Here is a 27,192-nt window from a genome sequence, read left to right as displayed (position 1 = left end):
GATAACCGAATTAATTAAGTCTCCTGCAAATGAGGAGATACCCATGTAACAAAGGTGAATTAACACTAATTCACGTTCGCGAGCGCGTGCGATTCTGCGACGTCGCGTCGCGGCGACTTGGACCCAAAAACGAACCAGAAGAAACTTCAACATCCCTCCTCCCCCCCCTCCGTAGAGTCGAGTAATTAAGCCGGGAGGAAATTCATGGTGGTTCGAAACACAAAAAAGTCGAATCAGAACTGGGAATTCGCGTAGAGCGTAGAGTAAGAAATGGGGGTGGAGACACCTTTCTGGGGCCACATCTTTGTTTTTCGCTGTTTAGAATTGCAATTTTTCGATTTTTTTATTAAGGATTTTTAGTTAATTTTATGATTAACGGACTTGTCAATGCAGAAACGGAGCAATCTAAAATAATAACGTAAACAATAACGTGTTCTTTATGTTTAAAACATTCTGGAGAGTTTTTATGGGTGAAATTAATTTTATAGGAATTATATGGTTGTTAACGGCTGGTAAAGAAGTTGTACAACCTAAAATGTCTGAATAAAAAAATTAATTTCTGCTGTACATAATTGTAAATTATTTTTCAAAATTAATTTTAAGAACTAATAAAAAGATAACAACCTGAAATAATTTAGAAAATGATTGTATGTATTAGTCTTCGTTTAGAGAGTGCAACTTCACAAATAATTCATAAAATGTTCTGAAAAACCCCCCTTACCACGTCTTTACGTACATTACACAAATTACCAAATTTCTATGTAAGCAAATATCCAATTTGGAATAGTACGTAAAATATTTTACATAGATTGCGATTGTTAAAATTATCATCCTATAAATAAAACGTTTCACGAAAAATATTATTGAAAGAAGTACAACTCGTCGACTCTAATTTTTCTACGAATTCCAAAATATCTCGTGTAATACAATATCCTAGATTCAATAATAACAACTCAAACAAGACTGTACCGAATTAAAATATCAATACACAGTATTTATCATTTTCTTTATTTCTGTCTGAATGATTACACAAAAAACAATTCGCTAGTATATTATGTATACTATTTACGAAAATTAATTAGTACTTCAATTAATAATACCACCTATATTTAATATTTAATTCCATTTTTATCTTTAAATATACTATCACTTTCAATTAAATTAAACATATTAAAGCATTTTACGAATGTTAATTAAATCTCCCTGAAAAATTATAATAAAATACAAACTCACCTGTAAGCTGGGGTGGCACCCTAACTCCAGGAGTGTACGCACAGCACCCGCGTGGCCTTTATTAACCGCCATATGGAGGGCAGTCTGTCGTCTTTTATTTCTCGCGTTTAAGTCAGCTCCAGCGCCAGCCAACAACGCCATAACACCGGACTCATCTCCGAAAGCTGCATAATGCACGGCTCTATCGCCATCTTTATCCTGAACGCATAAAATGCCCAATTTTAGCAACAGAAAATGCAATATACAACATTATAAAAGAATCTAAAAAATTCACCTCGATCTCTACGTCGGATTTATAACGGAGGAGAATTTTAATGACTTCGGAATGACCATTTTGACTTGCAGCTTGCAGAGCCGTGTGTCCAGCGAAAACTCCATTCACGTCAGCTTCCGGTCTCTTTAAGCATTCCTCACACTTGGTAGCGTCACCATTGGCAGCGGTCTTCACCAACTCCTCATTAACATCACCCGAGACATGCGTTTCAAACAATTTCTTCAACATCGCTGACAAACGCTCTAAAATAAAATCAATTAATTTCCAATTCAAAATCTTCTGTTAAAAGACTTCACACACCTCCACTGCTGTTTCCTGGAACACTGCCATCGCTACTGGCTACCTTTGTCACTGCTTGAGGATTATACGTCCAACAGGTACTGCAGACTTCAACCTTCAAGTCTCCATCATGATACAATTGCAAAACTCTGCCAATCTTTCCCATAGTCTGCGCGGATAAATAAATTATTGAAATATAATTCACACGGGAAATATCTAATATAATGCTAGTGTAATGTTACTGTACCGGAGCCATTGCCTCAGCCCACTCCCCATGTCCACGTTGGAGCAGCTTGATCTTCTCTAGATCGTTGCAAATCTGCACCAAATCTCCGACTGCAAAAGTTTGGTTATCTGAACTGGAGCTGGTCACTGGGACCGGTATCTGTACTTTTGTCAACACAGCTGGGTTGAAAGTCCACCGGTTGCCACTTGGGTAGGATACAACAATATCATGGTCTTCGTCGATGCCAACGACAGTGCCTGTAGTGCGAAGGCACTCAAACATCACGTCTATCCACCCTCCATGTCCATGCTGTAATGACTGCACTATTTCCAGTTCTAAGTCTACATTCACCTGCGAGTTGGAAAAACAGTTTATGCATCTGTTCAAATTTTTATATTTAATAGTTATTGTACTTTAGGTTACCTGGTCTCCAATTTGCAAGCCATGCGAACCTGTTCGACCTGGCCCTTGTTCACCTAACAGTGGAAGATGGTCTCTGTACACTGACTGACCTTTAGCGTCATTAACTACTTTCAAGTCAGCCTGAAATGTAGATAAATGTTGTATTAATAAACAATTTAATGTCTCATGCAAATGATATACTAACCATTCCTTCGAAGCCAACACGGTACAGGTTTTTTGCACCATTGTCCCAAATAATATAAGCTGCTGAGCGTGGACTGGCTGCCGACCAATCTTGGATTTCATTGACTTTACCTCTTCTGCCATTTCCACCGTCTTGGTCCTCCCACTGCCAATCAACACCTCGAACAACTCTTGCACCAGGAAATATACCACGAATCGCGATCTAGATTATAAATACATTTAAATTGTGAATCATAGTTCGTTCATTTCGACCATATAACAGTTTCTACCTTTTTACTCTTGCGTCTAGGATCCAGCAAGACTCTCTCACTACCAGGAGTCGCTATACGATAGAATCTATGTCTCAGGTGATGTTTGTCTCCGTGATAACACATAGAACACAGATCATAGTTGCCACATTCTGCGCATTTCCAGCGAATTCCGAAAATTGGCTGTTGTCTGCACGTGTCACACATTGTACCGTCATGTTTCACACCAGTCGGAGCTGAGTCCAGAATTCTGAGGTCGAAAGCACCAGAGCAGCGGTAATTTGCTGCTGTCCCATTATCCCATACAACAACGACTTCCTCGGGTGATTCGAAGTTCCTAACAGTTCCCACATGGCCCTCTCCTCCATCCTGTGTAATCAAATTATAGCAATGAAACAGTGGGAAAATGTTCCTTATGGACACAATGTATGCATAGTAGCCACAAAAAATAATAATAATAATAGTAATGTACATTGAGAAACATTAAACGTAGAGTACAATATCAAACAAATTTTTAAAAGTACGCTCAGAAGCTTTAAAGTTAAATAAATATCGGTTCGAGATAACCTCAAAATGTAAACGTATAATTTTATTACGAATACGATGTGTAAATTTGAGAAAAAATACGAAAATGCGATTGAAATTGTGCACGATGTTCTTAAGGTCAGATAATTTCTGAAGAAAGTGTACGGACGAAAGGATAACTAACGTTTCAATAAGTTAACATTCAGACTAACCTGTTTACCCCATTTCCATTCAGGGCCACGGATGACCCGGGCACCGACACCCTCCATCATAAACCGCGTTGTACGAGTACCGGTACTCGCACCAGTTTCCATAATTCATTCACGCCGAATTTTCTATCGAAAACGTAAAAAACTTGAAGATCCGATAACCCTACTACACACGAACAACGAAAAATACCGCCATCTTAAACTAATGTCAAAACATGTAGTACCAACATTACAAAGGTTAAAATATGAGAGGAAACTCTGTTGAAAATTTTAGATATCATAATTCACTGTCTGCATATACATACAGGGTGTCCCAAAATTCCTTCAACAGCCGGAAATGGGAGGTTCCTGTGATCATTCGAAGCAATATTTTCCTTTGCAAAAATGTTGTCCGCGGCTTTGTTTAGGAGTTATTAACGAAAAACACGGACCAATCAGAGCGCGACCTAGACGCGAGTTGGCACGCCGTATAAACGCCATAAACAGTTGGTGCGCCGTGTAAAGGTTGGTGCGCCGTGTGAGGTAGTGATGGGCGCAATCGACTAAAAACTATCGATTTAGTCGATAGTAGCTGTTACTATTTTCAGTCGACTACCCTGATAACCAAATTCTCGATTTTTGCCTGGGATTCTCCGCGCGTATTAGTACATTAAAATAAGTGTATAGTAGTCATACAAAAAATATAAATTTTCTTTTTCGTCGAACGACACTTTTTTTCCATAAACACATTTCAATAAATTTCGAAATGTAATGAATTGAAATTGAACTGTAGAGAAAATGGTATGGCAATGCAATTTTTATAGTTTCCATCTCTTGCAATCTATGCAGACAATTTTTATTTCGCATAAAGATCCGCAGTCTAAGAAAAATAACATAAATATGAGAATAAGTAAAATTTGCATGTGCACAAAATGTGCATCTGTGCGTAGTGGGGAACTGCCGCGCCTGCGCACGACCGTATGCGTTATTCCGAACGACACGCTGATCGTATCGATTGGTGTCGATCGATCTTCTTCCTCGTGCGCTCGATTACTTCGCTGCTGACATCTGCCACATCAGTGCGAACTACCCTCACCGCGACGATGCGGCCCTGTAAAACGATATTAGCCAATCAGATCAGTAGACGCGACGGTACTGCCCTCTTAAACAAATTCAGCTTCGGCCGGCTGGCTGCCTTCAATTTGCCTTCAATTTGCCTTCTGCTATTGCCCTCCGCTATTAGACGGCAAAAATAGCTACTAATACGCGCGGAGAATCCCAGGCAAAAATCGAGTTAATCCCACCTTGAGCAACTCGAACAATAGCGCAGCTCGGAACGGGCCAATTCTTAGCTCTAGGTAGGATTATCCCTCGGCAGGCCTGGTTATCAGGGTAGTGCCCATCACTACCTTGACTTACTTTTTATTTGAAATATTTTTTTCTCTGGAATTTAGTTTCCGAGATATTCCAGGTGGCACAAAACTTCTTTTGCTGTAACAAATAATTTATTCATTATAAAGTTACTTTGTAACAATAATGTATATTCAATAATAAAATAATAACAGGAAATGCGTTTCGGAGCTTCATTGTTTCGTACCGAAAGCATCAGATAACTCCGGCGTCATTTTCTACACGGTTCTAGCGTTATCGAGTCTTTATTGAATTTGTACTTTTTCATCAAATATCCCGCCGTCGCATAGCCGCGCGACACGATCTCATTTGCATCATCCTTGACGCGTTCATCCCGATCAGAAGTTCTACTCCTCCTTCTGTCCTGTGTCACAGCGGGTGGTTTATTTTCGGTCTCGATTTTCCTTCTTTTTGAGCTGAATTCCGCAGGACACGTGTCTTTGTCTGCGTAGCGTTTCTTCCGTTTCTTCGGTCCGACAAGAATCACTTTGCAGGAATCGTCCCCCGTAACTGGCTCGTCTTTCTCAACCGTCCGTGTCCTGGCGTTGCTGTTTGCGCCTTTGATTCTCGACCCGGTACGCGACACATTTCTTCTCCCGCTGGAAACCCGAGTGCCGTCTATTCTTTTCGATGTATTCACCGCGTTGTTCTTCAAACCGCACGGCTCCAGCGATATGTCATTGTTCAGATTGTATTTGGCCAGCAAAGAGCGCGTTATCGCCAGTTTGTCCGCACCTGTCGCATTTGAATTATCTTTCACACGTTTCACCATGCTCGTCGAGCACGGCTGTTTATTGCCCCCCTTCGTCGACGATCGCGTACACGCTAAACTACTTTCTTGCTTATCTCTATATTGTACAATCGCACCGCTGTTATTTCCATCCACAGGAATTTCTCGACGCGCAGCGCTGCATTTTTTCGCTCCCTCTACCGCGCGTTCCGGAGATTTTTCCTTAACGCTTCGAGACTGTTCCTCCTTCGTATATTCGCTAATATCACAACTAAAAAATAATCATGTTTCCAGTTAAATATACTTTTTTCTAAACTTTTCAAGCGATCGGTATACTTACATGTCGTATTTAATTTTCTCTACATTCTCAGAGTAAGCAATAAATTTAAGGGCTCTCGTTCTTACAATATCTCTATTTTCACAGACGTCGCAGTTCACTTTGCAAGGATCTGTCACATGCCCGAAATATTCACTAATCACTGCGTGACGGCATCTGAACGTAATTTTATAGATAATTTGCTGATATACAATATACAATCTCTGTACTCCATTTCTTACGTTCTATAGTTCTTACTTTATCGATAGACAATACGTCACAAGTTTCTGGTATTCGCTCAATCGTTTCTTCATATGTTCCAAACCATCCATTTGTCTATGGTTCTCGATGAGCAACTTAATAGAAGAATATTCCTCCGGACTAAAATATATTCTACAGTACGTACGACGGTTGTTCATAAGGGACTGTACAGATTCCCGGTAGTATTTGGGAATATGTTCAGGTATAGTCCAATACACTTTGCATCTGATAAATATAAGAACCTTTGTAAGAGAACAGTAATCGTAAGAGTCTTCTACATCGTCAAACAACTCATACCTGATCGGTCTCCTATGAATGAATCCATAATCGTACGTCGTAGCAATGACGCTGGCTTCTCCAGATATCCATCGTCTTTCTATGTCACGCCTACTTGCATTATTCAGTTCTGCAATCATTCAGAAATATGTAGTATGTATCACAAGAGTTTAACACTAAACCTACCGAACGCTAAAAGCGATTCAAATGTGTGTTTTTGCTTACAAAAATGATAAGACTCTATTTATTCAGATTCTGTGCAATTTTTATAACAATGTGTGGTCGGATAAAGAAATTTATCGAATCAATTTCGATGTAAGCAACTTCATAATTTCAATAATTGTGAAATGAAAAATATAAAACCGGTCATTTGACTGGCAGTAGTAGGTTTAGTATTAATCCTTTCCAGTCCTACATCGAGACAGACTCAATGTTAACTTTTCCAGGAATAGTTATTTATTTTAACAATATACATTAGATTTATTAATAATGCCATGATTTGCTGTTCTGCATAGGCTAGCAAAGCTATATATACAAATATAATTGAGTTATAAAATGTTTTAGCAAGTTCTGACATAAAAGAGAGAAAACACGTTGGACTATAAAGGGTTAAAGAATCTAACGAATTTACAGAATGGCTCACTTACTGTGGTGACAGGCAAGCGTAGGTATGCCTCCGCCAACTAGCCTGCTTCTCAACAACTCTGTGGCATCTGCCTCTTTACAATAAACAATGGCAAAACCATTGTGCTTCTGAGTACAGATAATTCCTATAAATACTGTCCAGAGCACGAAAGAAAACTAGTAGGAGGAGAATGGGGCAAGAGGAACGCAAAGACAATCTGAATGGTCAGGCTTCTTTCCCTGTTCCCTTCCTACTAATTTTCTCTCATGCTCCGCACTATACAAAAGACTACTGTGCAAAAGAAAGAAGCACCTGGCCACATTTAATAGAAAAGGGTAAAAAATCAAATAAGAACACAATAAGTTTTGAAAGAGGATTCCGCTGTTTAATTGAATAGTTCTGAGAATATATATGTGTTATTGTGGATTATCTAATACTTTAAATGCAATAAATCAATCATTGTACAATACAATTTCTACATAAAGATCTTGTTTGTCATTATATCTTATAATTGTACTGGGTGCTTCTTTCTTTTGCACAACAGTGTATATAGTTTGGAATCCTATAAAAGGACAGATTGATTTACCTTGCCAACAGATAGATTTAACAAACCAAGCGATTCTATAATAAAATAGTTAAGATGCTGAAACGGATTGGGAAGAATATCTAAAAACCATGCATCATAGTATATGTTCATTTGTTGTGCCGGTAATTTAAATATTTTTGGAGAGCATAACATCAACGATCGAGAAATATCTTCGATTACCTGCGAAAGAATTTTCATCAGAAAATATATGAAATTTCAAAATACTTTAAGCGCTATTTGTTTCTGCTAGTAAGTCGACGATAATTCGAATTACCTCGTGGGTAACGGTAGTAGTTACCGCAACTCTAGGAACATGCCCATTGATTTTATTGAACACATTAACATTTTTATAACAGGGTATATATTCGTATCCCCGTTCACTTAAACAATGCGCCTCGTTAAATACAATGTAAGACAGTAGCTTTCGCTGTATTAACGAGAATACAAGCTCCTGTGGATTCAGAGTTGGTTTGATTAATTATCGACAAACAAATTATAAGAAGAATAAATTGATTAGCGGCGGAGTATACCTGAAAATACGTGATCCTAGCCATTTCAGGTGTGGCGTACAATAGTTGTATGGTCAAGTGATTCGATGTTAAATCTTTCAAGATCACTTTTCGTTCAGATAATCGTGTGGACACAAGTAATAAACGCGCATTGATCTGTTTACTTCTTAAAAAATCTATGCGTTTCTGGAAGCAATAAGAATATGTAAGAAAAATTGGATTGGCTAGGTACTGGAATTTTTACCTTCATAAAACATAATTTTGGTGAGAAAACAATAGCTGTTTTACCGTTTTGTAAAACAGCCGGTAGTTCGTAACAAAGCGATCTACCGAAGCCGGGAGGCAGAGATGTGCATACAGCTTTAGAATCTGTAAATTTATAATGACTTTAAAACGACGTAAAATTAATACCTTTTTTGAATTCATATAAAACCCGATAACGTACGCACTCTACGAAAGTTCAAAAATTAATGTAAAGAGACACGATCGAAAACAGTTTATAAACAATACCACAGATCGACTAACCTTTGTTGATAGCAATAGTAGCTTCTTTTTGCACTTCATTTTTAAAATTTTCGTAATTGAACACGGTCTGTAAAGCACTAGCCACACGCGACTCGTCATTATTCATTATTAAATTTTCTTCATTTTCTGTTACATCTTACCAGTACCAGTGCTGCGTTATGGTGCAATATTTCACCCGCATGCCTCGGTAAAATAAGATTCTCGATAAAATGGGGTACCTTGAGCACTCCGCACAATTTTTCCGAAAAATGAATGTATAATATTGTGTATTTGTGTATATTTTGTAACTCATAGTTGCTCATGGTTGCTCATAGGACATGTTCTGGATTCTGGAGTTATTATGTCCGGAACAGATTGTTTCGGTACATTCCCGCCATAACTGCTTCAATTATAATTTTACTGTTTTAGCCGCGCATGCGCGTGAAATGTTGTGTACCATATCGCAGCATTGTTGGTATTTGAAACAAACATCCCACGACCGCGTCGATATTATTCTTTATAATATCTAGCAAATTGGACTTTGATGCACGGTTCATATAAATTTTTAAACTTTCCGATTCCATATTTTAAAAAATATTTTCAATCTATAAATAATTAATAAATGAAATTATTATCAAGTATTCAAATCATTTCCACCTAATATCATATAAAACAACATATTTCGTATAGTTTTTCTTTTAACATATACAGGGTGTTTCGTAACTAGTGGTACAAGCGAAAAGAGGGTGATACTACACGAAAAAATAAGTTGAAAATAAAGAATAAAATTTTTGCATGTGAGGCTTTGTTTTCGAGAAAATCGGCTTTGAATTTTCGCCGGGTACGCGTGCACTTGATCATGTCTCGTTATAACGGATCGCATTATATAGTGTTTAGCGGTAAAGGTAAGATAGTAAGATGACAGGTAAAATAAACATTTCCGTGACACTAGAAGTTGTCATCATTATCACACAGAGATTATCAACATAAACTTTAATCGAGACAATGATCTACACTGAGATCTGTTATAACGAGACGTGATCAAGTGCGCGCGTACCCGGCGAAAATTCAAAGTCGATTTTCTCGAAAACAAAGCCTCACATAAAAAAATTTTATTCTATATTTTCGACTTATGTTTTCATGTAGTATCACCCTCTTTTCGCTTGTATCACCAGTTACGAAACACCCTGTATATGCCAATTATTTTTTAGATGGAACGCAATGTAATATTAAAAATTATACATCAGATTTATAGCTTTCTCAATAAAAGTAAAAAAAAGAATTTGTTACATAAAATATATTTTCAACGGATAATTCTATTCTCTTTCTTTTCATATAGCAAGTACAAAGAGTAAGAAAATTTTCTGTGAATAAATGTAACAGATTATTATTATTATTATTATTATTCGTAGAAACGAATATCGTAAACATTATTATACATAAACTACAAACAATGTGAAACATTTTTGTGTTTCCATGAACTGATAATATGTTTAGTAATATGTGTAAATGCAAGTGTAAAATAAAGGATTAACATTATACATATATTATCTATGTTGCGCTTGGAAACCGAAATTCGTTACCGATTACATAATTAATTGCTTTTGGCACAACAAGTATAAGAGAAAGCAGAAAGCATCTTTTCCAAATATTATAACAATGAAAAAGAAGAGAAAAATTCGATGTTTTACACGAGGAGAAATTCTGCTAACGAAAGATGCTTTTTTATGTAAATAAAATCCATATTTGAAAGATATTTAAAATGAAAATATAGTTTATCAGTATAGGATACAAGTGTCAGCTATTTACATTTGGTGTTTCGTGTATTACGGTTCTGCGTATTTATATGCTTAATTCTTATGCTTATTAAATTATTGAACTCATTACACATGCCGGAAGTATACACTCCGCTGAGAAACATCGATGTACATACATTCACGCATTTCACAGTGTATCTTACAATATAAGAAGGAATTCAACAATATATAATTATAATAGCAATCTCCTAGTAACATAAAATTGAAGATATCAGTGTATAAAGTAGTCGGGTTATAATTTATTTATATATATTATATATATAACTATTAATACAAGGGGTGCCTCAACTAAATGAGATCATGTCTGTTTTATTTACGATTGAATGAAAAAACTTCTCAGGACAAAGTTACACCAGCCTTCAAGGAACACAAATAGTAGCAAATCTTGTAAATAAATGATTTCGACAGAAAATTCCTTTCACCAATACATGTGCTACTTGAAACAATATAATTTTGTTCAGAGATATTTTGTCATGCGATAAAAAACAGATATGATCCCAATTTGCTCAAATATCTTGTATGCAATATATATATATATATATATATATATATATATATATATATATATATATATATATATGTATAGACAGCGTTTGTAATTTTTCCATTACAATATTTTACAAGAATACTCTTAAAAATAATATTCACGTGCATGTGTGCTTTGTCTCCGCTTTGCCAAGATAATCGAATATTTTAATTACTATACACATCTTACATTTATATAAAAACCTGATTCAATCAATGCTGAAGACCGAATTGAAAGTACTTTGAAAATTCTGAGACGATATTTACAGAGAATTAATTACATAAAAGAGATTCTTATGTAAAACGCGGTCAAGAGAATTAAAAAAATATTCAACTTTCTACTACCTTATTATTGCATATTGTAAACCGAAAGCGTGCACGAACGAAACGAACTACTTTCATTCTGATGTCTTCAATTCCTAAATAGTAAACGTATTCCACGCATCGAGTGTCGTATTTTATACATATACACATAAATGTGTACATTCAAATGTATATCAGTTATCATATAAATTAGACGTAGAGCTTAGATAAGTGTCCTCTCTGAAAATATTTAATAAGTTCGCAAACAAATTTTCTATAGCCTTTAAATGTACTGTCAGATGTGTTCTCCTTACTAGTTGAGTAATAGAATGAACATGACTGCAGTGATAGGAATTGTAGAATACAAACGCTTCATTGCACGAGTCAGACATTATGTTAGAACCCTCAGAATCTCTTCCGTGATCCCGGACAGTAACTGATTATTGTCGCCTTTACCTTCGATTACCAAATTGCCTGATGATTTCTGCAATAAATAAATACATATCATTTTATAAGTAAATTCACATATTTTACAGCTCAATTACACAGGGTGAGTCTCGTAACATAACGTAACATATGTATACTCACATTATATTTTAATAAAAGGCACACATGATGTCCTTTCAGAGAATGCCCATAAAGGGACGCAGTGTTTTCAATTTGCTCCACAAGAGTCAGGTTACACCTACTACGAATTAAACTTAGAATCATACCAAAGTCTTGAAAGAGACTAACTTGCGTTTTAATTTGGTGCTTGAGCTGGTCGCTCTTGAGTAATTCGGTCAATATATCTCTATGCGATAGGTGTCCAACCATGAACTTGCTACACATTAAGTGCATAACGAAATCAATTGTATGACAGACATTTGCTTCGCTTTCGAACACATACGTAAGCGTGCCACTTAAGTTCTGAGCAAAAGTTACATCCTTGATTGAAATAGTGAACTCTGTCTCTTCGCTGGCTTGGGGAGGCAGTTCAAATGGCACAAAAATGCCAAATTTGTCTTTGTTCTAAGAAAAAAAGAATATACGTCCAATACATAAATACTAGAAGTGTACGAGAACCTGAAAATGTCGGATCGGGGCGGGTTCTCGTATATTCCTAATAAATACAAAATTATGTATCATATCCAACTTACATTTCTAATTACTTTCAGCGAAGAAGTGTCTGGAACATTAAAGACTAAATCCTTCACAACTTTCGGAGAATTATTTGTAATAAGTATCGAAGCAACTAATTTAGTTGTCTCGTGAGGTATCTGCTTTACATCGTACATCATAGTGAGCGCTTCATCTTTAGCTAATGATTCGTACAAAGTCAATGGTTGCACCAGAGCGGTATTTTCTTCGTTGCTAAACCTCAGATCTGGCAAGATTTCTTTCGATGGTGTTGAGATTCCAGTTGTGTCATCGTAGCCTGACAATTTCTTCTCCTTTTTACTTTTGGTCTTCTTTGACTTTCGATGCTTCGAGCTGTCTTCAGACTTTTTATGCTTCTCCTGGCTTTTTGATTTTTTACGCTTAGTGTTTTTCTGGTCTGCATCCTTTTCACCAAACACCTCTGTGTACTCGTTGATGACCGGAGACGGAATTTTTTCGGAGGAAACGTCGTTTTCCAGCCACATATCGGTCATCATCAACCGTTCCTTCACTTTGATCTCTTTCACCTCTTTGACCCTTTTTTTCGACTTTTTGTAAACGATTTATAACATTTTATAAACTGTCATTTCATTATCTTAACATAAGCAAAAGAGAATAGACATTTACTTTTTCTTTTTTCTTTTCTTTAATATCAACATCTCCTTCTTGTTTCATATTATTTTCGATAATCCTATGTTCTAGCACTGGTAACCTTTCGTCTTCCCTCAAAGGCATATCTAGATCGATATTTAAAGCTCTGTGCGGATCATTCGCGTCCACTAGGTCATAATCATCGCTGTCGCTGACCTCTGCGCCTGGCGGTAACTCACCCATACCGGTCTTCACTACTTGGACAGGATAATCATCTTGCTCATCCTCTGAAGCTGATTTTTTATCTATTGAACATTCATAATTAATACGAAATCGTAATTCTAAAATAATTGTTAAAATAATTGTTCTAGCTTCTCAAACAAAATTCAATCGTTTTAAGAGTGTCCAAATACTATTTCGGTATGGTACATACTTTTCTTAGATTTCTTCTTTTTCTTGCCATGCACTTTGTACCTCTTGTGATGGTTAACTTTTAGAGCCACTGGAATATCCAACTCCGCAACAGGAATGTTATCAAACTCCTCATAAATGCTTGATGAATTATGGTACGATGTAGAGTTCTTGAATGACCCTTTCAGATAGTGCGGATTATTTTGTTGCTCCAATTTCCTAGCCTCTCTGCGTTTTTGAAGCTCCTCTGCCGTAGGTTCGTTAAACTCTCGTCTGGAGTAGGAATCACTAGTTTTCTCTGTCTTAATGAAAATATCATTCATATCCAAATCTTCCGAGTCGGAACTCTCTGATGGAGGATCATTGATCCATGAATCCAGGTCTAGGTCCTCAGGAATTGGAACCTACAAAGCGCAAGCTTATTTCTATTCGAATACTGGGTCCCGTTAATTAATAGATACCTTTCTTTGCGCTTTGGGAGCAACAGGGTTAAGCTCTCCTTCAAAAGCATCCATCAGCTCCTTTGCCAAGCCAGGACTCTCTTTCAAGCATTCAAGCAGCACCATTGCAGAACTAGATCTTTCCTGCACTTCTAAGTCCCCGCTGCACACAAAAGCTGCTATTTTATCTTTCAGTTCGTAAATCTATAAAACAGAAAATTAGTATTATTCTTAATACAAACAGTTACTGTAAAATATCGCCATACCTGAGCCATCGTCTCGGTATCTTCTTCCTTTTCAGCTCTAGACAAGGTGGCTGTGGCAAGTTTCAGAATGTTATGGACGTAAACAGCTTGGATATGTCCTGGCAAACTCGAAGCCTGTGATCGTAACATTGATTGTAACGTTGCTAAAGGATCCTCTAGTTCGCTGTTAATATAATAACGTATTATTAATTATGATATTGATGATATATATCTGTGGTTGTCGGGAAGAACGCCACATGTCACATACTTTCAGTATCGAGATATTGCCGTTCAAAGTTTTCATCGCTCACGCTTTGACATAGGACATCGGTTAAATCGCATTATTTTTCGGAGCCTTCCGAATTTATTATCATAACTTTTTCTCTGGTATATACGTAAATCCTATACTATAAAGTTCAATTAACGCGTAAACTGAAATTGTTTGAAATTATGACATGCAGCGTTTCTCCTGGCGACCACAGATATATGCGAACGGTGTGTGACTATACCTAGAAAATTCTCCGCAGATCCATGCGGCTGCATACAAAACCTCAGACATTGTCGCTCTGGGTTGTCCTGTCAGAAGATAAGAGTTCTCCAGCAATAAGGCACATTGTTGAACTGCATATTTCCGTATGGCTTGTACACGAATTGCTACGTCAAGCAGTTGAGTTGCTACTAGTGGTCCATGCTTTGTTCCTTCCATTCTAGTGAGCTCGACCAGTACGGATATGTACCTGGAAATTCCAAGTACAGTTAAACACTAAGCTGTACATTGTTATTCGTACGTCGTTATATACAATATGTATGTCATATGTCATTGTTTTACCATTCGAAGTAAGTAACAAATTGATAATTATTCTGAGAACAAATCTGGATAATCTTCGAGAGTAACTCGTCGCGGTAAGCCGTGCCCTCAGCTTTATCCATGTGCACCATTAATTTCCTAACTATCTCCATTAGGTTCTTCTTTGAAACCATACCATATAATAAATCCAAGGCACGCAGTCTTATACTTTCATCTTTGTCGTCCAAGCATTGCATTATGAGGTCCTTATGGGCCTGCACGCTTTTCGGATGAGTCTTTAAAATTTTCGACATGGCCAGCAGTCCCAGGTATTTTAGATTCTGATCAGAATCTTCTATCAATATCCTCAGCTTTTGGACGCATAACAGTATCGAGTCAGAATGATTCGGCATGCCGGATGAAATGGAAATTAATACAGCTATCACTGTATTGATGCATTCGTACAACAGGGACATTGCTGACGTACTAAAAACCAGTAACACAACATATTAATATTAATTAATTTGCTTAATAATTACGTAAAAAATTTAACTAATGCATTCGTGTTCATTTAATTATAGCAACGAAAACATGAACATGAGAAATCAAAAAGTAAATTTCTCTATGCATAGGAGTGAAATTGAAGCTACTTTAGAAGCGTTAATCAAATCTACGAGTGCAGTATGTTAATAAAAATACATGATTAAATACCTGTGTATCAAATTCGTAAGGGGTTCTATTAACTTTTTGCCAAGCCTAGGTTCTAGAGGTGTCAATGCACCAAACTGTAAATATAATTGTAATCTAATAAATATAACAAGACTCAATATATGTATATGTATATATGTATATCTATAAAGAATTTCCACAACATATAAAGTAAATATAGCTTACGAAGACATATGCTACTAACGCACTCTACACGACTAACATCTATGACTTCAATATATTAGAAAAAATAATCGACTAGTACGAGAACCTTGAAATCAGGTCAATTAGAGGTTGAGTGAGTCGCCGACCCATTTTTGGCTCAATCAGTGTTATAGTGGAGAACTGAGCATGTGAAACAAGACCAATATTACTCAGCTCATGTTAACCAATATCATAACAATGAGCTTACATTTTCATCAATCTTTTTCACCGTACTTTCACTAATTTAATAAATAATACATTCCCTTACCAGTTTAATAATCTTAATCAACATCCAATTGTTAGTAGACGTTGTCATGAGTTTGAAGAAAACAGGAGCAAGGCTTAAATAGTTCTTTGGGTTTTTCCTTGCTAGTTCACAGACTACGTTCACTGCTGCACTTTGCACACCGCTATCAGGGTCCTCCAACTTCTCTTTTAATCTTGGAAATGCAGGCCTCAAGGCCTCTGGAAACCGCAGGAAAACTTTGTACATCATCAGCACAGCTTTCTTGCGCAAGTACGGTTTGGTGGATGTTAATAGTGTCATTATGTCGTTAACTAAATCGCGTGCAAGGTCCGAGCTAATAAAGCATGAGAGACCGCTCAATGCCAAGCCTGCATCATACTGGTTTTGGCTGTTTAAGTCTTTGCGGATCATATTGGTGGTTAACATCAAAAGCTGTAATAATCAATTTTACATTTAAAAGTAGTTCAATTAATTTAACATCTTTAGAAACCTGACGAATGTTCGTGCAACATTAGATTTTGAGATGTTCATTATAAAGGTTGTCGCTCGCTTAATAGCACCGCACATAAACAGTACAAGAGTGTGTAGTACTGTAAAGCGAGCGACAGCCTTAATGCTACAACATATACATGCATTGCTTAATATCTGAGTCTGTCAAAAGATTTACGTCAGATTTCTTTCAAACATAAATTCATTTCAATTTTAATCGATATCATACTTCAGTGTCTGCATGGAAACTCTGACTTGCAGCCAAGTAACCAATACGTTTATAAGTAAATTTTGCAGAGGACATCACCTCGATTATATTAAAACCAGCCCAGCTGATGTCATATCCCAACATTTGAAGCTAAACGAATATAAACAAGTTTCATTAATAACATAAAATGTATAATCACGCACCGAATATGCATATATTCGACTTACATATGTTAGCTTCGCCACAGCATTCGCTTTGACCGCAACATTGTCCTGTCGTAGCTCTTGTTTGATTTCTTCGATGCATTGTGCAATGTATTTTGCCTATAGTATTGGAAATTAAAGTACTTATTAATGAATGGAAAATAATTTTAGCTACCATGCTAGAGATGAGTGAGGTTATGAATTGTAATTAAGACAATAAACGAACTTGCAACGTGTGAGTACAAGTTTACCTCATTCTCCTTATTGTTCCTAATTCCACGCACTAGGTCAGTTAGATTTTTGTCAAACATGCGCTCGAAATTTCCTTTGACTTTGCGGAGAGCCATAATGGCATTTAAAAAATAAATGGTATATTTTTAAGACCGTTTGAAAGGCTTCTTTCTTCTACATCCACCTATGCAGTGTTCCGACTTAATCGGATAACTCAGTTTGATAACATTACCGTATGTTAGAGACCCCAAACCTCACTCACGGTTGAACATTTATATTTTTTGACAGATCGGCGGATAAGAAAGTCTCTCGGTGTTCGAGCCTAAGAATTGTCACAAATAGACAAACCACACACTCAACATTTCGTTACACAAAATTCTGTGGTGGTTCCAGGTTCTGTGGTTCTGTGGTTCTGTGGTTCTGTGGTTCTGTGTGATTCTGTGCAATTCTGTGCAATTCTGTGGCTGCGAAATTCCCAAGTTTTGTAAAATCGCACTGAATCGCACGCAGACTCGCTAGTTCTAACCTGCGTGTTCTGATTGGCTGCTTGGTACCATTTATACAAAGCGACCTAGTGATGGGCGCAATCGACTAAAAACTATCGATTTAGTCGATAGTAGCTGTTACTATTTTCAGTCGACTAGTTTTACTAAACTATCGACTGAATTTCGCAGTGGTGGGGGTTACTATTTTCAGTCGACTAGTTTTAGTAGAACGACTGAATTTCGCAGTGGTGGGGGTTACTATTTTCAGTCGACTAGTTTTAGTGAAACGACTGAATTTCGCAGTGGTGGGGTTACTATTTTCAGTCGACTGTTTTACTGAACGACTGAATTTCGCAGTGGTAGGGGTTACTATTTTCAGTCGAATGCTATACTAAATCAGAGGTTACCTCTCTGACTGAATTATCGACTAATTTATGGAGCGGGTAGAGCTATATATCAACTGAATCGATCAGATTCAATCATGACATTTACTATCTCTTTACTATCCTACTATCTATTTCATTAGCCCTATCAAATTAATTAATTCATAACCCTCATTTCATGAACTGAATCCGTCCCTCGGTGTCAAATTGACACAGTAGTAAAAAAAACGATAAAATAACAAGCAGGTGATTAATTATTTTTCGATGTTTTTTTAGTCAAATTGATGAGTTAAAATTTACATCTTAAGTTTTTCGGTTACGTGTTTCTTACAAACAATTCGATATTTCGAGAAAAGTGTCAGATTGACACGAGGGACGGAATTCAATTGTTCTACTACTAAATATTAATTATTACAAATATTCTCCGAAAATATGAATGATTTATGCATTTCATTTATGTTAATAAAATATTTATTACATTTAGTACAAAATTGATATATTATTATTATATTTATCCTATCCTATAATATTATGTAATATCGATAACACCAAAAGGATTATTTATTTATTTATTTATTTATTATACAGGTAAAACCCAATATGCATACATAAAATTAAATCAAATAAAAATAAAAAAACAATTGCAGCAACATAGCATCGCTATAGAGAAAATTATACATTAACTTAAAATTAAACATTTCTTTCATGACGCTGGAAAGACTATTTGAAATAAAAGTGCCTTTGTCTGCTGTCACAGTTTCATTAGCCACAAGTCCCATATCACTTATAGCTGAACACAGGGAGGTATACCGTTGTTGAAACCACTAGAGTATGTTACAGTTGAATTATCAGCAGAAAAATATCCCACAGCATCCAAAATTATTCCTGTAATAAGAGGAATTCAAAATGCCATAAACATCATTATACCAAAAACCATAGCAGGACTACATTTACAAAATAACATTTTAAATAATATTGAGATAAGATTTGACTACATTGAACAAAATAATACTACTCTAATAGCCACACTATTAGGTCCAAGATTCAAAACAGCTGTATTTGAAGTCGATAGGATTGCACAGACAGCGCAGAATATGTTAGAGATGAAATAAGTTCCTTGTGCATAACACGCAATAGTCATGAAACTAATACAAATAGAGCTGCAGCAGAAAATCAAGAATCATCTGAAGAAAACAATGAATTTTAGAATCTTCTTGTAACAAAAGTATCGCAGTTGACAAACTAATCCACACCTATAGAATATGCAACAACCATAATTCGTCAATATGTATATAGATTTACTGTACGCAAATATTAAGAGCTGTGAAGTCGCATTTTGGAATAAACACAATTACACAATGCCACAGCTTTTCAAAATAGCAGAAAAATATGTAAATACCTCTGTATTCCCAGCAACTTCTGTCCCATCAGAAAGAATATTTTCAAAGGCTGGACAGATTATGTCTGAAAGAAGGAACCGACTTTCAGCAAAAAACCTAGACCAATTAATGTTTTTAAATGTTAACATTTAGTAAATTTGGATGAATTTCAATAGTATAGACCATAATAATTTAAGGTTAGGTTAATTATAATTTTGGAATTTTTACCTTAATTTAATTTTATTACTAATCTCTACTACGACAAATGTAAAATATATAATAACATTAAATATTTCAATAATAAAGCTGAGTTTCATCAACTTCATCGAACATGGAGAACATAACTAGTAAAGCAATTCAGTCGACTGAAAACCACTAAAAACTATCGACTAAATAGTCGATAGTATGTAGCGACTAAATAGTAACTAGTCGATAGTTGAATTTAGTCGATAGTGCCCATCACTAAAGCGACCTAATTACTTTTTCATGAAAACTACCCCTAAACATTTTAATAAATATATCTCTTTCGATATATGGATAATTGGAAATTCAAATACATTTTATTAGATATTGTTATAATTATTTTCTATTCTAGTTATGTACTAGGTATTCACAAAAATGTCAATACTATCGCTTATAATTATATAGATGAAATTTAAAATTGTAGGAAAATTTTAAGAATTGAAGATGTCAAATAGCAATCAATTTAGTTTCTATTTCCTGCAATCGTTGCAGATAATTTTTATTTTGCATAAAATAAGAACGGTCCACGCCTAACTCTTCAAACAATTCTTCGGCCAATAGCGATCGCCTACCGTCGCACGCGTTGTCGTTATTGGTCAAAGAATCGTCTTGGAGTTAGAACGTATACACTTTGCCCAGCCATAATTCGTCGCCTAGACTCGACCAATCGCTACACAACAACGTGCTAAAGTCAACCAATGAGAGTGGCGACGTACTTCAAAATAGCAGACTCTGCTCCCGAACATCTTGCCATGTATCCCAGTCCGGGCGAATTTAACGAGAAGACATTGAATTAAAGTGAATACTCATGTATACTCGATTTTTCTTTGTATTGACCCATCCAATACTCCGTTTCGCAAGCTCTCTGTATGCCTAGTTTCCCTTCAGATTGCTCTCAACTTTTCTAGCTGGCTCGAGCAGATATGTAGCGAAGCCATTTAAACAAAAGGGTAGAAAAGTGTTAAACTTCTCTTGCGGAACGGTGCGGCCGGAAGAAAACGTTTGCGATCAACAATGAGACGTGTAACGTAGCTCTTTGTTGTGCGGTAAGAGCTTCACGGGGACTGTGCGTCGTAAAAATCGCGGCACGCGAGCTTTTTCACCGAAGTTCCGCTTTAATTCGTCTGGGCATCACTGCTGGAAGATCGTCTCAACGTCGTGGCATGTTTTCCTAGTGTTCAAGGGATCCGAAGGTTGAGAACCTCCCATTTTTGCACATTAATCTCGTTTTTTTTTTGGTTACCCAAAAAATCGAGCAATTTAAAATAAAATGTTTGTATCTTGTATATACAGCTTCACTTTGCGTTGAATATATATATATATATGTTGCGATCGACAGCACACTTCGTCGCAAAACTGCATTTTGCTTCGTAAAGTGTTCTTTCTGTTTTATTACTTATTTTACGTTGATTTTTAGGAAGCCCAAAGCAGATAGATCACTTCGGTACTAACAGCAAGCGATGACAGAATATTTCAGTTTACCGATTAACATGGATAGGATATGCAGAATCTGCCTTGCAGAGGGTACCAATCTGTCCCCTATTTTTACTATGGATCAGGACATGAATGACTTCTCATGTCTTCCTCAAAAGATACAGATATGTGGGTCGATCGAGATCCATGAACAAGATGGTCTACCCTCGTTAATTTGTGATATCTGTATTTACAAAGCGAGCGTTGCTCACGAGTTCAGGCAACAGTGCCAGCATTCGGATGCTAAGTTGCGAATGTATTATAATAAGCCAGCAAAGTCTACTATTGTGGTAACTTCAATATGTTCTAAAATAGATTTTGTATATAATACAGTGGTACACATATATTTTAAAAAATATTTTAGGACACATGCACTCAGACAGACTTGGAGATAGAGCCAATGTTATCAAAGGAACAGGAAGTTAGTCAAGACGACTACTATGTAAAAGAAGAAATGCAGGCAGCTGCTGCCAATTCTCAGGAGTACATACATAGTAACTCATATTCGAGAGATGAGTCTGATTTGAGCACTGGTCAGATCGATATACCAAGCGACAAGCTGTTTATATGCTCGATTGGTTTTGAAGGTTCCAAGGAGATTGAAAAGGAAGCCTGTATCTCGGAGAACAATTTAGAGACTTCTCTTAGTCAAGAAGACGGTAATGACCTTCCAGAAACCATAGATATTCAGTCCAAACCAGATGAAAATCAAGCTATCGACGATTCAAATGTGCAAGAATCTCTGAAAAAACAGGACGATGAATTTCTTGAGGAAAGCACACTGAATGAAAATGTTACAGAAGAAGAGAAAGTTCCACAAAAGCGTACATCTACTAGAAAATTAAAATCAGTGTCTAATAAAACTTACAGTGAAGATGAAATAGATGATAGTTATTACGATCCAAACAGCGACGGTCATGATGCTGGGGAGACAAAGTTCAAATGCAAAGTGTGCTCCAAATACTATAGCACGCAGAAGGGCTTGAAAAAACATTCTCTCGTCCACGAAAAGAAATTCAAATGTGATATCTGTTTGAAAATGTTCTATAAGCAGGAGAATATGGAGACCCATAAAAAGATACATGCGTCGAAACCTCTTGCCTGTAAATTATGCCATGCGTGTTTCTCTAAGCCCCAAAGCTTCGCCCGTCACCTAAAATCCCATACAGAAAAGTTGAACAATATGATCAAAGAAATCAACACGGATGAACAAAAAGACAACAAAGAACCAAAGAAGGAAATGAAGATAGAAGACGATACAGATGATGAGACTGGCACTGTAAACGAAGTTGATTTTGTTGAATTTGAGAATGCACCTGAATTGTACAAATGTGATATTTGTAGTCAGTATTGTTCTACCCTGAAAAATCTGAAAAGACATGCTCTAGTGCATGGAGACAAAAAATATTCCTGCACTGTATGCAAGAAATGGTTCTTCAGGCCAGACACGTTAAAAAAGCATGCTGAGAAGCATGGTCATGGGTTATTAGACAATTTAGTGGATAACAATAAATTTTTTGACTCTGACGATGACTCCTTTCCTAGTACTACGCAGACCAATAATTTACAAGAGAGTGAAAATGTTAAAAAAGAAGAGAGCGACGAGGATGGGTCTGGGGAATACAAATGCCAACATTGTGATAAAATCATGGCAACAAAGAAGGGTCTCCGGCGTCATGTAGCAATGCATAAACCTAAACCCGAGCCAGTTACGTGTGAAATCTGTAGGAAAGTTTGTGCTAGTCAAGCTCGCCTCGTCCTCCATCAAAGGACACATAAGCCGAAAGAAAAAGTTCCAAGAGAATACCTGTGTCATATTTGTAGTAAAGTGTATCCGAGTAACTCTTCCCTCACCTACCATATGAGAACTCATACTGGTGTGAAGCCGCATGTGTGTAAAACATGCAACAGTGGTTTTACTACCACAACCAGTTTAGCAAACCACATCAGGATTCACACAGGTGACAAGCCGTTTGTCTGCCATGTCTGTAGTGCAGCATTTGCTGTCAGTTCAGCCTTTAGGCGACACCTGACTAGGCACACTGGTGAAGCAAATTATCTATGTAAAACCTGTGGCAAAGCATTCAAAAGACTTAGCACTCTAAAAGAACATACTTATACGCACTCTGGTGAGAAACCATATGTTTGTAAAACTTGTGGAGCTGCATACAGTCACAGCGGAAGCCTGTTCGCTCATCAAAAGCGTTGCAGAGTTCAGTATGCTGAGGATCCCTTGCAAATGGTTGTTGAAGACCATAGACATAATGTTGCACACCATATTCACGTGAATAATGTACAATCTGCAGTACGCTCACTTGCTGTGATAGGACAAATGTTTTAAGGAAGCGATTCATTTTATCGAAATTAACGTCCCAATACGTTTGCCCTCTAATCATGTTTTCCTCTGAAATTTTTTTCTATTATTAATAAGCAAGATATTTGAGGTGTTCGAGGTAGTTGAGACACCCTGTATATTTATATACATACATACATCTATGTAGAAAGTACTATAATTCTCGTAATATATGATTATAGCATTATTGTAGATATCGTGCACTTTTGTAAATATACAAGCAGCTCCTTTTTTTACAGAGAAATTATTTAAATACTCGTGCATAATTAATCTACCTATCCAGACTAGTGCTTTATTACGACAAAATTTGTCTGTGCATGTAACATTTATTATATTTTACAAAGCTAATTAGCGATAATGGTTTTCTAACTTGAATATTATGTATGTATAAAATTTGTGTACGCTGAACTTGGACACATATAGCTATGTATATTTTTGTATATTATTACGCTAAGATAGAAAATCATACATTAGCTTTTTTCTACCTTTTCATTTGTTACTGATCGACGAATTTACAATGTAATAGTTGCAGGTATTGGTAGTATTATACTCTAAGTTGTAATTTACATAAGGACCTATATATGTATTTGTACGCATTAATATAGCATCATACGGTTTTAATATTTTAAACATAATTGTCCTCCATATTATGTATTTCTATTATATTTATTTAATATCTTGTTTCAGAACGAAAATAAATAATAAGACCTATTAACTGTAATTAAAATTTTCAAAATCAAAATACATAGAAAGTAATTTAAAGCACTAGTTTAGACACGTGATTAGAGAATTTGAATTAAAAAATTTGTAATGTAGATGATTAAAAGTAATCTTAAATATCAGTTTTTAGGACATATTATTATGATTTGATTTACAAGTGAAATCACAATTTTAGATAAAAGCTTTATTAACGTAAGAAGTTTTTCACATAAAACATGAAATTTAAGAACAAACTGTACACATTAATTGATACTTTTATAGAGAAAAACAGAGACTGATTCTTATTTATATAAATGTACGAATGCTAAATAAAAAGCTTAAGACTCTTACAATAATAATACAGAAACCTGTGATCTAAACGCGACGCAGAGCTTCCTGATAGGGGACATACTCCGTGAGGGGCCAAGAAGCTCGAGCTGCCTCGGTCGGGTATTTATATCTGTGTGAACCACTACTAATCCAATTACAAAACCTCTTTATTTTTCATTATTTTTTATGGGACTTTGACCAACATAAACGTGGTATTTTTCTAATGAAAGTGATACCAAATCTCTATATATAAAAATGCAGTCCTGACTCATTCACTCACTCACTGATCAACACCCAGGCTAAACCCTTGGACCTAGAAAGCTGAAATTTTGCAGAGAGTTTTCTTTTATGTGATCTATACAAGGGATAAGAAAGGATATTTCGAAATTCAACCCCCAAGGGGGTGAAAAGGGGTTGCAACATTTGTATGAGGAATATTTTGTCGGATTTACTTCATACTTAGTCTTAATGCTCTTTGATGTAATTAATCAAACACCTGTTTCGGCATTTCAAAAAAAATTTTGTTATTGAATATGTTATGCGTACACTTCTCGGCGACTGAGGCCTCTCGAGCTTCGCTGTCGTTTTCTACAAAAAAAATAATATCCCGTCACGATCTCTGTCACAGCACAGAAACAAGGATCGGCTTAGATCGCGGGATTACTGTAATTACCATTTGGTAAGCATGATTAAATCATCATTGATATTGTAACTGTTTGAACTGACAATATATGCATTATTTATTCTTCACTTTTGAATATGTTTTGTATTTAATACAAATGGTACTTTTATTTTAGAATAAATATTTACTATACTATGATTGCTGAGTGTAAGTATATTTTAGTTACTAACCATAAGCATCAAAATACATATCACAAAATTTGATTACAATCATTTTGTTGTAAATCTATCTTTATAAGTTAATGATGCCATTGTATCGTAATACATACAGTTACAAAACTTTTATTACTGACTATTCTAATGGTTCGTTTTTAACAGATTTCTTTTTGAGTATCTTGTATCTCCGCCAAATAGATGCTCGTGTTCTTTTTAAAACCTGGGCTAAGTCAGAGTACTTCTTCTTCTCGTCAAGATTCGCATTGTTTTCTAAATGGTCTAAAATCATCTTATCTTCATCCGGAAGAAACCTTAATTTACGGAAGCAAAATAAATGTATAACACTGTAAAATTTGTATTACAAATAATGTTATACATTTTACCTTCTTTGTACACGGTCTGCATACAAGTTCCTAAATCTGTGATACACACTGTACAAAGTTCTATTTGGTATCTCTTGCGCTAGAAACTGGACAAATTTCCGTCTCTGTTTTTTACTACGAATAAACGTTTTATTGTCTACCCGTAACAGCAGGAATGGCATGTACTTCTCTGAATCCCAGTTATGTATCTATGTAGATATAAGGAAGATCTTTACAATAACCATCAAGGAATTATGGTTGATATTTTTTATAAATATATAACAATGGTTTCAATTGGCAAACCTTGCAGAATGTTGCCCAGTTATCACTTATTTTTTCGTCTTCCAATGGATGGAAGCTGCCTTTTTTAAGGAAAGCATACTGTTTGAATTGTTTTATTTCTTCATGCGTTGGCGGCCGAGAGCCTGCCCGCGACTCGATTTGATGCTGTGGTAAAATTGGTTTGCTAAAATGAATTTCTAAGTTTCGTAAAATCTGTAATAATAATAAAAGTTTTTCATTTTTCAAACTCAAAAGCTTTCACTTATGCTTCACAACAAAACAATTAATATGGGAATTTGTAATTATTCGTAGCCTAATGTGTATAACGACGGAATTAATTTTCAATTAAATAATGATACTAGACGATCATTGCAAAATTACCTGTGTCTCTTTGTCGGACAGTTTATTGGAATCCCGGATTCCCCGAGCTAGCAACGTGACGTCATCTGAATCCATTTTTCCGCAATTCTGTTTTAATTGTATGTGAATATAAAATAATTAACCTAACTAACCTAAGGAACTTTCATCAAAACAATGTGAACTATAGAGGTTGTTTCACTACAAGATTCATTACAAACGTAAATAAATAATATTTTCTTGAGCTGGACATGTGATACATTCGGATTTTCAGTTGTTTTTATAAGAGCTGGTTCAGCTGGTACATAGATATAGGCTGATATAGGAGACGACCATATATACTGATATACACACATTGGCTCATTGGCGGCTAATGATTGGCCAGGTTTTATCGCGCATGCGCACCCAAAACAGTAACGTATCAACAGGGTGAACCACGACCAGTGCTTCGATCACTTCGATTGAACCGATTGAACCCAACGTTTTTGATACGATGGATGGCCGCTAGAGGCGCTGCGCGGAAAGATTCTTCCATTCTTTTATTGCTTAGACTTAGGCACCGACGATCTCGTCGGTGACTTAGGGTGCGGTAATGGTGATAGTGGAGCGGCGAGCATGTGACAACATTTCGACACATACTAAAGAAAAAGTACATATGTATTTT

General features: G+C 36.1%; 5 protein-coding genes and 1 long non-coding RNA gene across 14 annotated transcripts in view; 1 reads left to right on the top strand and 5 right to left on the bottom strand.

Moving 5' to 3' along the window:
* The window catches only part of Mib1 (E3 ubiquitin-protein ligase mind bomb 1), a 640,458-nt gene extending 636,607 nt beyond the window's left edge, over positions 1–3,851 (bottom strand). For all 4 annotated transcript variants that reach the window (XM_076442503.1, XM_076442502.1, XM_076442505.1 and 1 more), the window contains exons 1-8: positions 3,604–3,851; positions 2,888–3,235; positions 2,620–2,820; positions 2,436–2,555; positions 2,034–2,363; positions 1,808–1,955; positions 1,508–1,749; positions 1,234–1,431 (exon numbers count right to left, since the gene is read on the bottom strand). In XM_076442503.1, coding sequence (XP_076298618.1) covers positions 1,234–1,431; positions 1,508–1,749; positions 1,808–1,955; positions 2,034–2,363; positions 2,436–2,555; positions 2,620–2,820; positions 2,888–3,235; positions 3,604–3,705 — 1,689 coding nt within the window. In that variant the 5' untranslated portion in view covers positions 3,706–3,851. The remainder of the gene's footprint in view (positions 1–1,233; positions 1,432–1,507; positions 1,750–1,807; positions 1,956–2,033; positions 2,364–2,435; positions 2,556–2,619; positions 2,821–2,887; positions 3,236–3,603) is intronic.
* A 561-nt stretch (positions 3,852–4,412) lies between these two features.
* Positions 4,413–9,787, bottom strand: LOC143217858 (ATP-dependent DNA helicase Q5-like). 4 transcript variants are annotated; one of them, XM_076442512.1, is made up of 11 exons: positions 8,818–9,787; positions 8,537–8,661; positions 8,314–8,478; positions 8,058–8,234; positions 7,784–7,963; positions 7,220–7,325; positions 6,594–6,702; positions 6,339–6,521; positions 6,060–6,263; positions 5,177–5,990; positions 4,413–5,070 (listed from the first exon to the last, which is right to left on the bottom strand). In XM_076442512.1, the coding sequence occupies exons 1-10, from the start codon at positions 8,921–8,923 to the stop codon at positions 5,201–5,203; spliced, it is 2,145 nt and encodes a 714-aa protein (XP_076298627.1). In that variant the 5' UTR covers positions 8,924–9,787; the 3' UTR covers positions 4,413–5,070; positions 5,177–5,200. The 4 variants fall into 4 exon arrangements, with proteins under 4 accessions (XP_076298627.1, XP_076298629.1, XP_076298630.1 ...); XM_076442514.1 differs by having other exon boundaries at positions 8,581–8,661; positions 8,818–8,864; XM_076442513.1 differs by having other exon boundaries at positions 4,426–5,070; positions 6,060–6,212; positions 6,294–6,521; positions 8,818–9,621.
* Positions 9,788–10,047: 260 nt separating this feature from the next.
* Garnet (adaptor-related protein complex 3, delta 1 subunit-like garnet) lies at positions 10,048–17,888 on the bottom strand. Its single transcript, XM_076442536.1, has 14 exons — positions 17,366–17,888; positions 17,139–17,234; positions 16,933–17,061; positions 16,236–16,646; positions 15,767–15,840; positions 15,098–15,541; positions 14,778–15,005; positions 14,290–14,452; positions 14,045–14,227; positions 13,606–13,987; positions 13,209–13,477; positions 12,581–13,141; positions 12,030–12,452; positions 10,048–11,925 (listed from the first exon to the last, which is right to left on the bottom strand). The coding sequence occupies exons 1-14, from the start codon at positions 17,459–17,461 to the stop codon at positions 11,833–11,835; spliced, it is 3,552 nt and encodes a 1,183-aa protein (XP_076298651.1). The 5' UTR covers positions 17,462–17,888; the 3' UTR covers positions 10,048–11,832.
* Positions 17,889–18,768: 880 nt separating this feature from the next.
* On the bottom strand, positions 18,769–20,064 carry LOC143217869 (uncharacterized). 2 transcript variants are annotated; one of them, XR_013010925.1, is made up of 3 exons: positions 19,821–20,064; positions 19,613–19,709; positions 18,769–19,098 (listed from the first exon to the last, which is right to left on the bottom strand). It is a non-coding gene; the product is annotated as an uncharacterized LOC143217869 (long non-coding RNA). The 2 variants fall into 2 exon arrangements; XR_013010926.1 differs by having other exon boundaries at positions 19,613–19,677; positions 19,821–20,062.
* Positions 20,065–20,667: 603 nt separating this feature from the next.
* Positions 20,668–25,392, top strand: LOC143217857 (uncharacterized). Of its 2 annotated transcripts, none has more exons than XM_076442509.1 (3): positions 20,668–21,028; positions 21,253–21,598; positions 21,673–25,392. In XM_076442509.1, exons 2-3 carry the CDS (start codon positions 21,296–21,298, stop codon positions 23,647–23,649), a joined length of 2,280 nt encoding a protein of 759 aa, XP_076298624.1. In that variant the 5' UTR covers positions 20,668–21,028; positions 21,253–21,295; the 3' UTR covers positions 23,650–25,392. The 2 variants fall into 2 exon arrangements, with proteins under 2 accessions (XP_076298624.1, XP_076298623.1); XM_076442508.1 differs by having other exon boundaries at positions 20,668–21,107.
* Positions 25,393–25,505: 113 nt separating this feature from the next.
* LOC143217863 (uncharacterized) lies at positions 25,506–26,886 on the bottom strand. The gene is made up of 4 exons (XM_076442533.1): positions 26,553–26,886; positions 26,193–26,384; positions 25,911–26,098; positions 25,506–25,838 (listed from the first exon to the last, which is right to left on the bottom strand). Exons 1-4 carry the CDS (start codon positions 26,625–26,627, stop codon positions 25,664–25,666), a joined length of 630 nt encoding a protein of 209 aa, XP_076298648.1. The 5' UTR covers positions 26,628–26,886; the 3' UTR covers positions 25,506–25,663.
* Between the last annotated feature and the right edge of the window lie 306 nt (positions 26,887–27,192).

The sequence above is a fragment of the Lasioglossum baleicum genome, chromosome 18 (assembly GCF_051020765.1).
Source record: "Lasioglossum baleicum chromosome 18, iyLasBale1, whole genome shotgun sequence".
Classification (NCBI taxonomy): domain Eukaryota; kingdom Metazoa; phylum Arthropoda; class Insecta; order Hymenoptera; family Halictidae; genus Lasioglossum; species Lasioglossum baleicum.
The sequence above is the reverse complement of the archived record's forward strand: the minus strand, read 5'-3'. Positions and strand labels throughout refer to the sequence as shown.

Coding starts and splice junctions, on each gene's coding strand:
- LOC143217858 (XM_076442512.1), bottom strand. CDS start 8,923: ATGAATAATGACGAGTCGCGTGTGGCTAGTGCTTTACAGACCGTGTTC. Junction 7,326..7,783: donor TAAATCTATCTGTTGGCAAG/GTAAATCAATCT, acceptor ATCTGTACTCAG/AAGCACAATGGTTTTGCCAT. Junction 6,522..6,593: donor ATTCATAGGAGACCGATCAG/GTATGAGTTGTT, acceptor TATATTTATCAG/ATGCAAAGTGTATTGGACTA.
- Garnet (XM_076442536.1), bottom strand. CDS start 17,461: ATGGCTCTCCGCAAAGTCAAAGGAAATTTCGAGCGCATGTTTGACAAA. Junction 17,062..17,138: donor CTGTGGCGAAGCTAACATAT/GTAAGTCGAATA, acceptor ATATTCGTTTAG/CTTCAAATGTTGGGATATGA. Junction 15,542..15,766: donor CTTACGAATTTGATACACAG/GTATTTAATCAT, acceptor ACTGGTTTTTAG/TACGTCAGCAATGTCCCTGT.
- LOC143217857 (XM_076442509.1), top strand. CDS start 21,296: ATGACAGAATATTTCAGTTTACCGATTAACATGGATAGGATATGCAGA. Junction 21,599..21,672: donor CAGCAAAGTCTACTATTGTG/GTAACTTCAATA, acceptor AAAATATTTTAG/GACACATGCACTCAGACAGA.
- LOC143217863 (XM_076442533.1), bottom strand. CDS start 26,627: ATGGATTCAGATGACGTCACGTTGCTAGCTCGGGGAATCCGGGATTCC. Junction 26,385..26,552: donor TGTCCGACAAAGAGACACAG/GTAATTTTGCAA, acceptor TTATTATTACAG/ATTTTACGAAACTTAGAAAT. Junction 25,839..25,910: donor GCAGACCGTGTACAAAGAAG/GTAAAATGTATA, acceptor CCGTAAATTAAG/GTTTCTTCCGGATGAAGATA.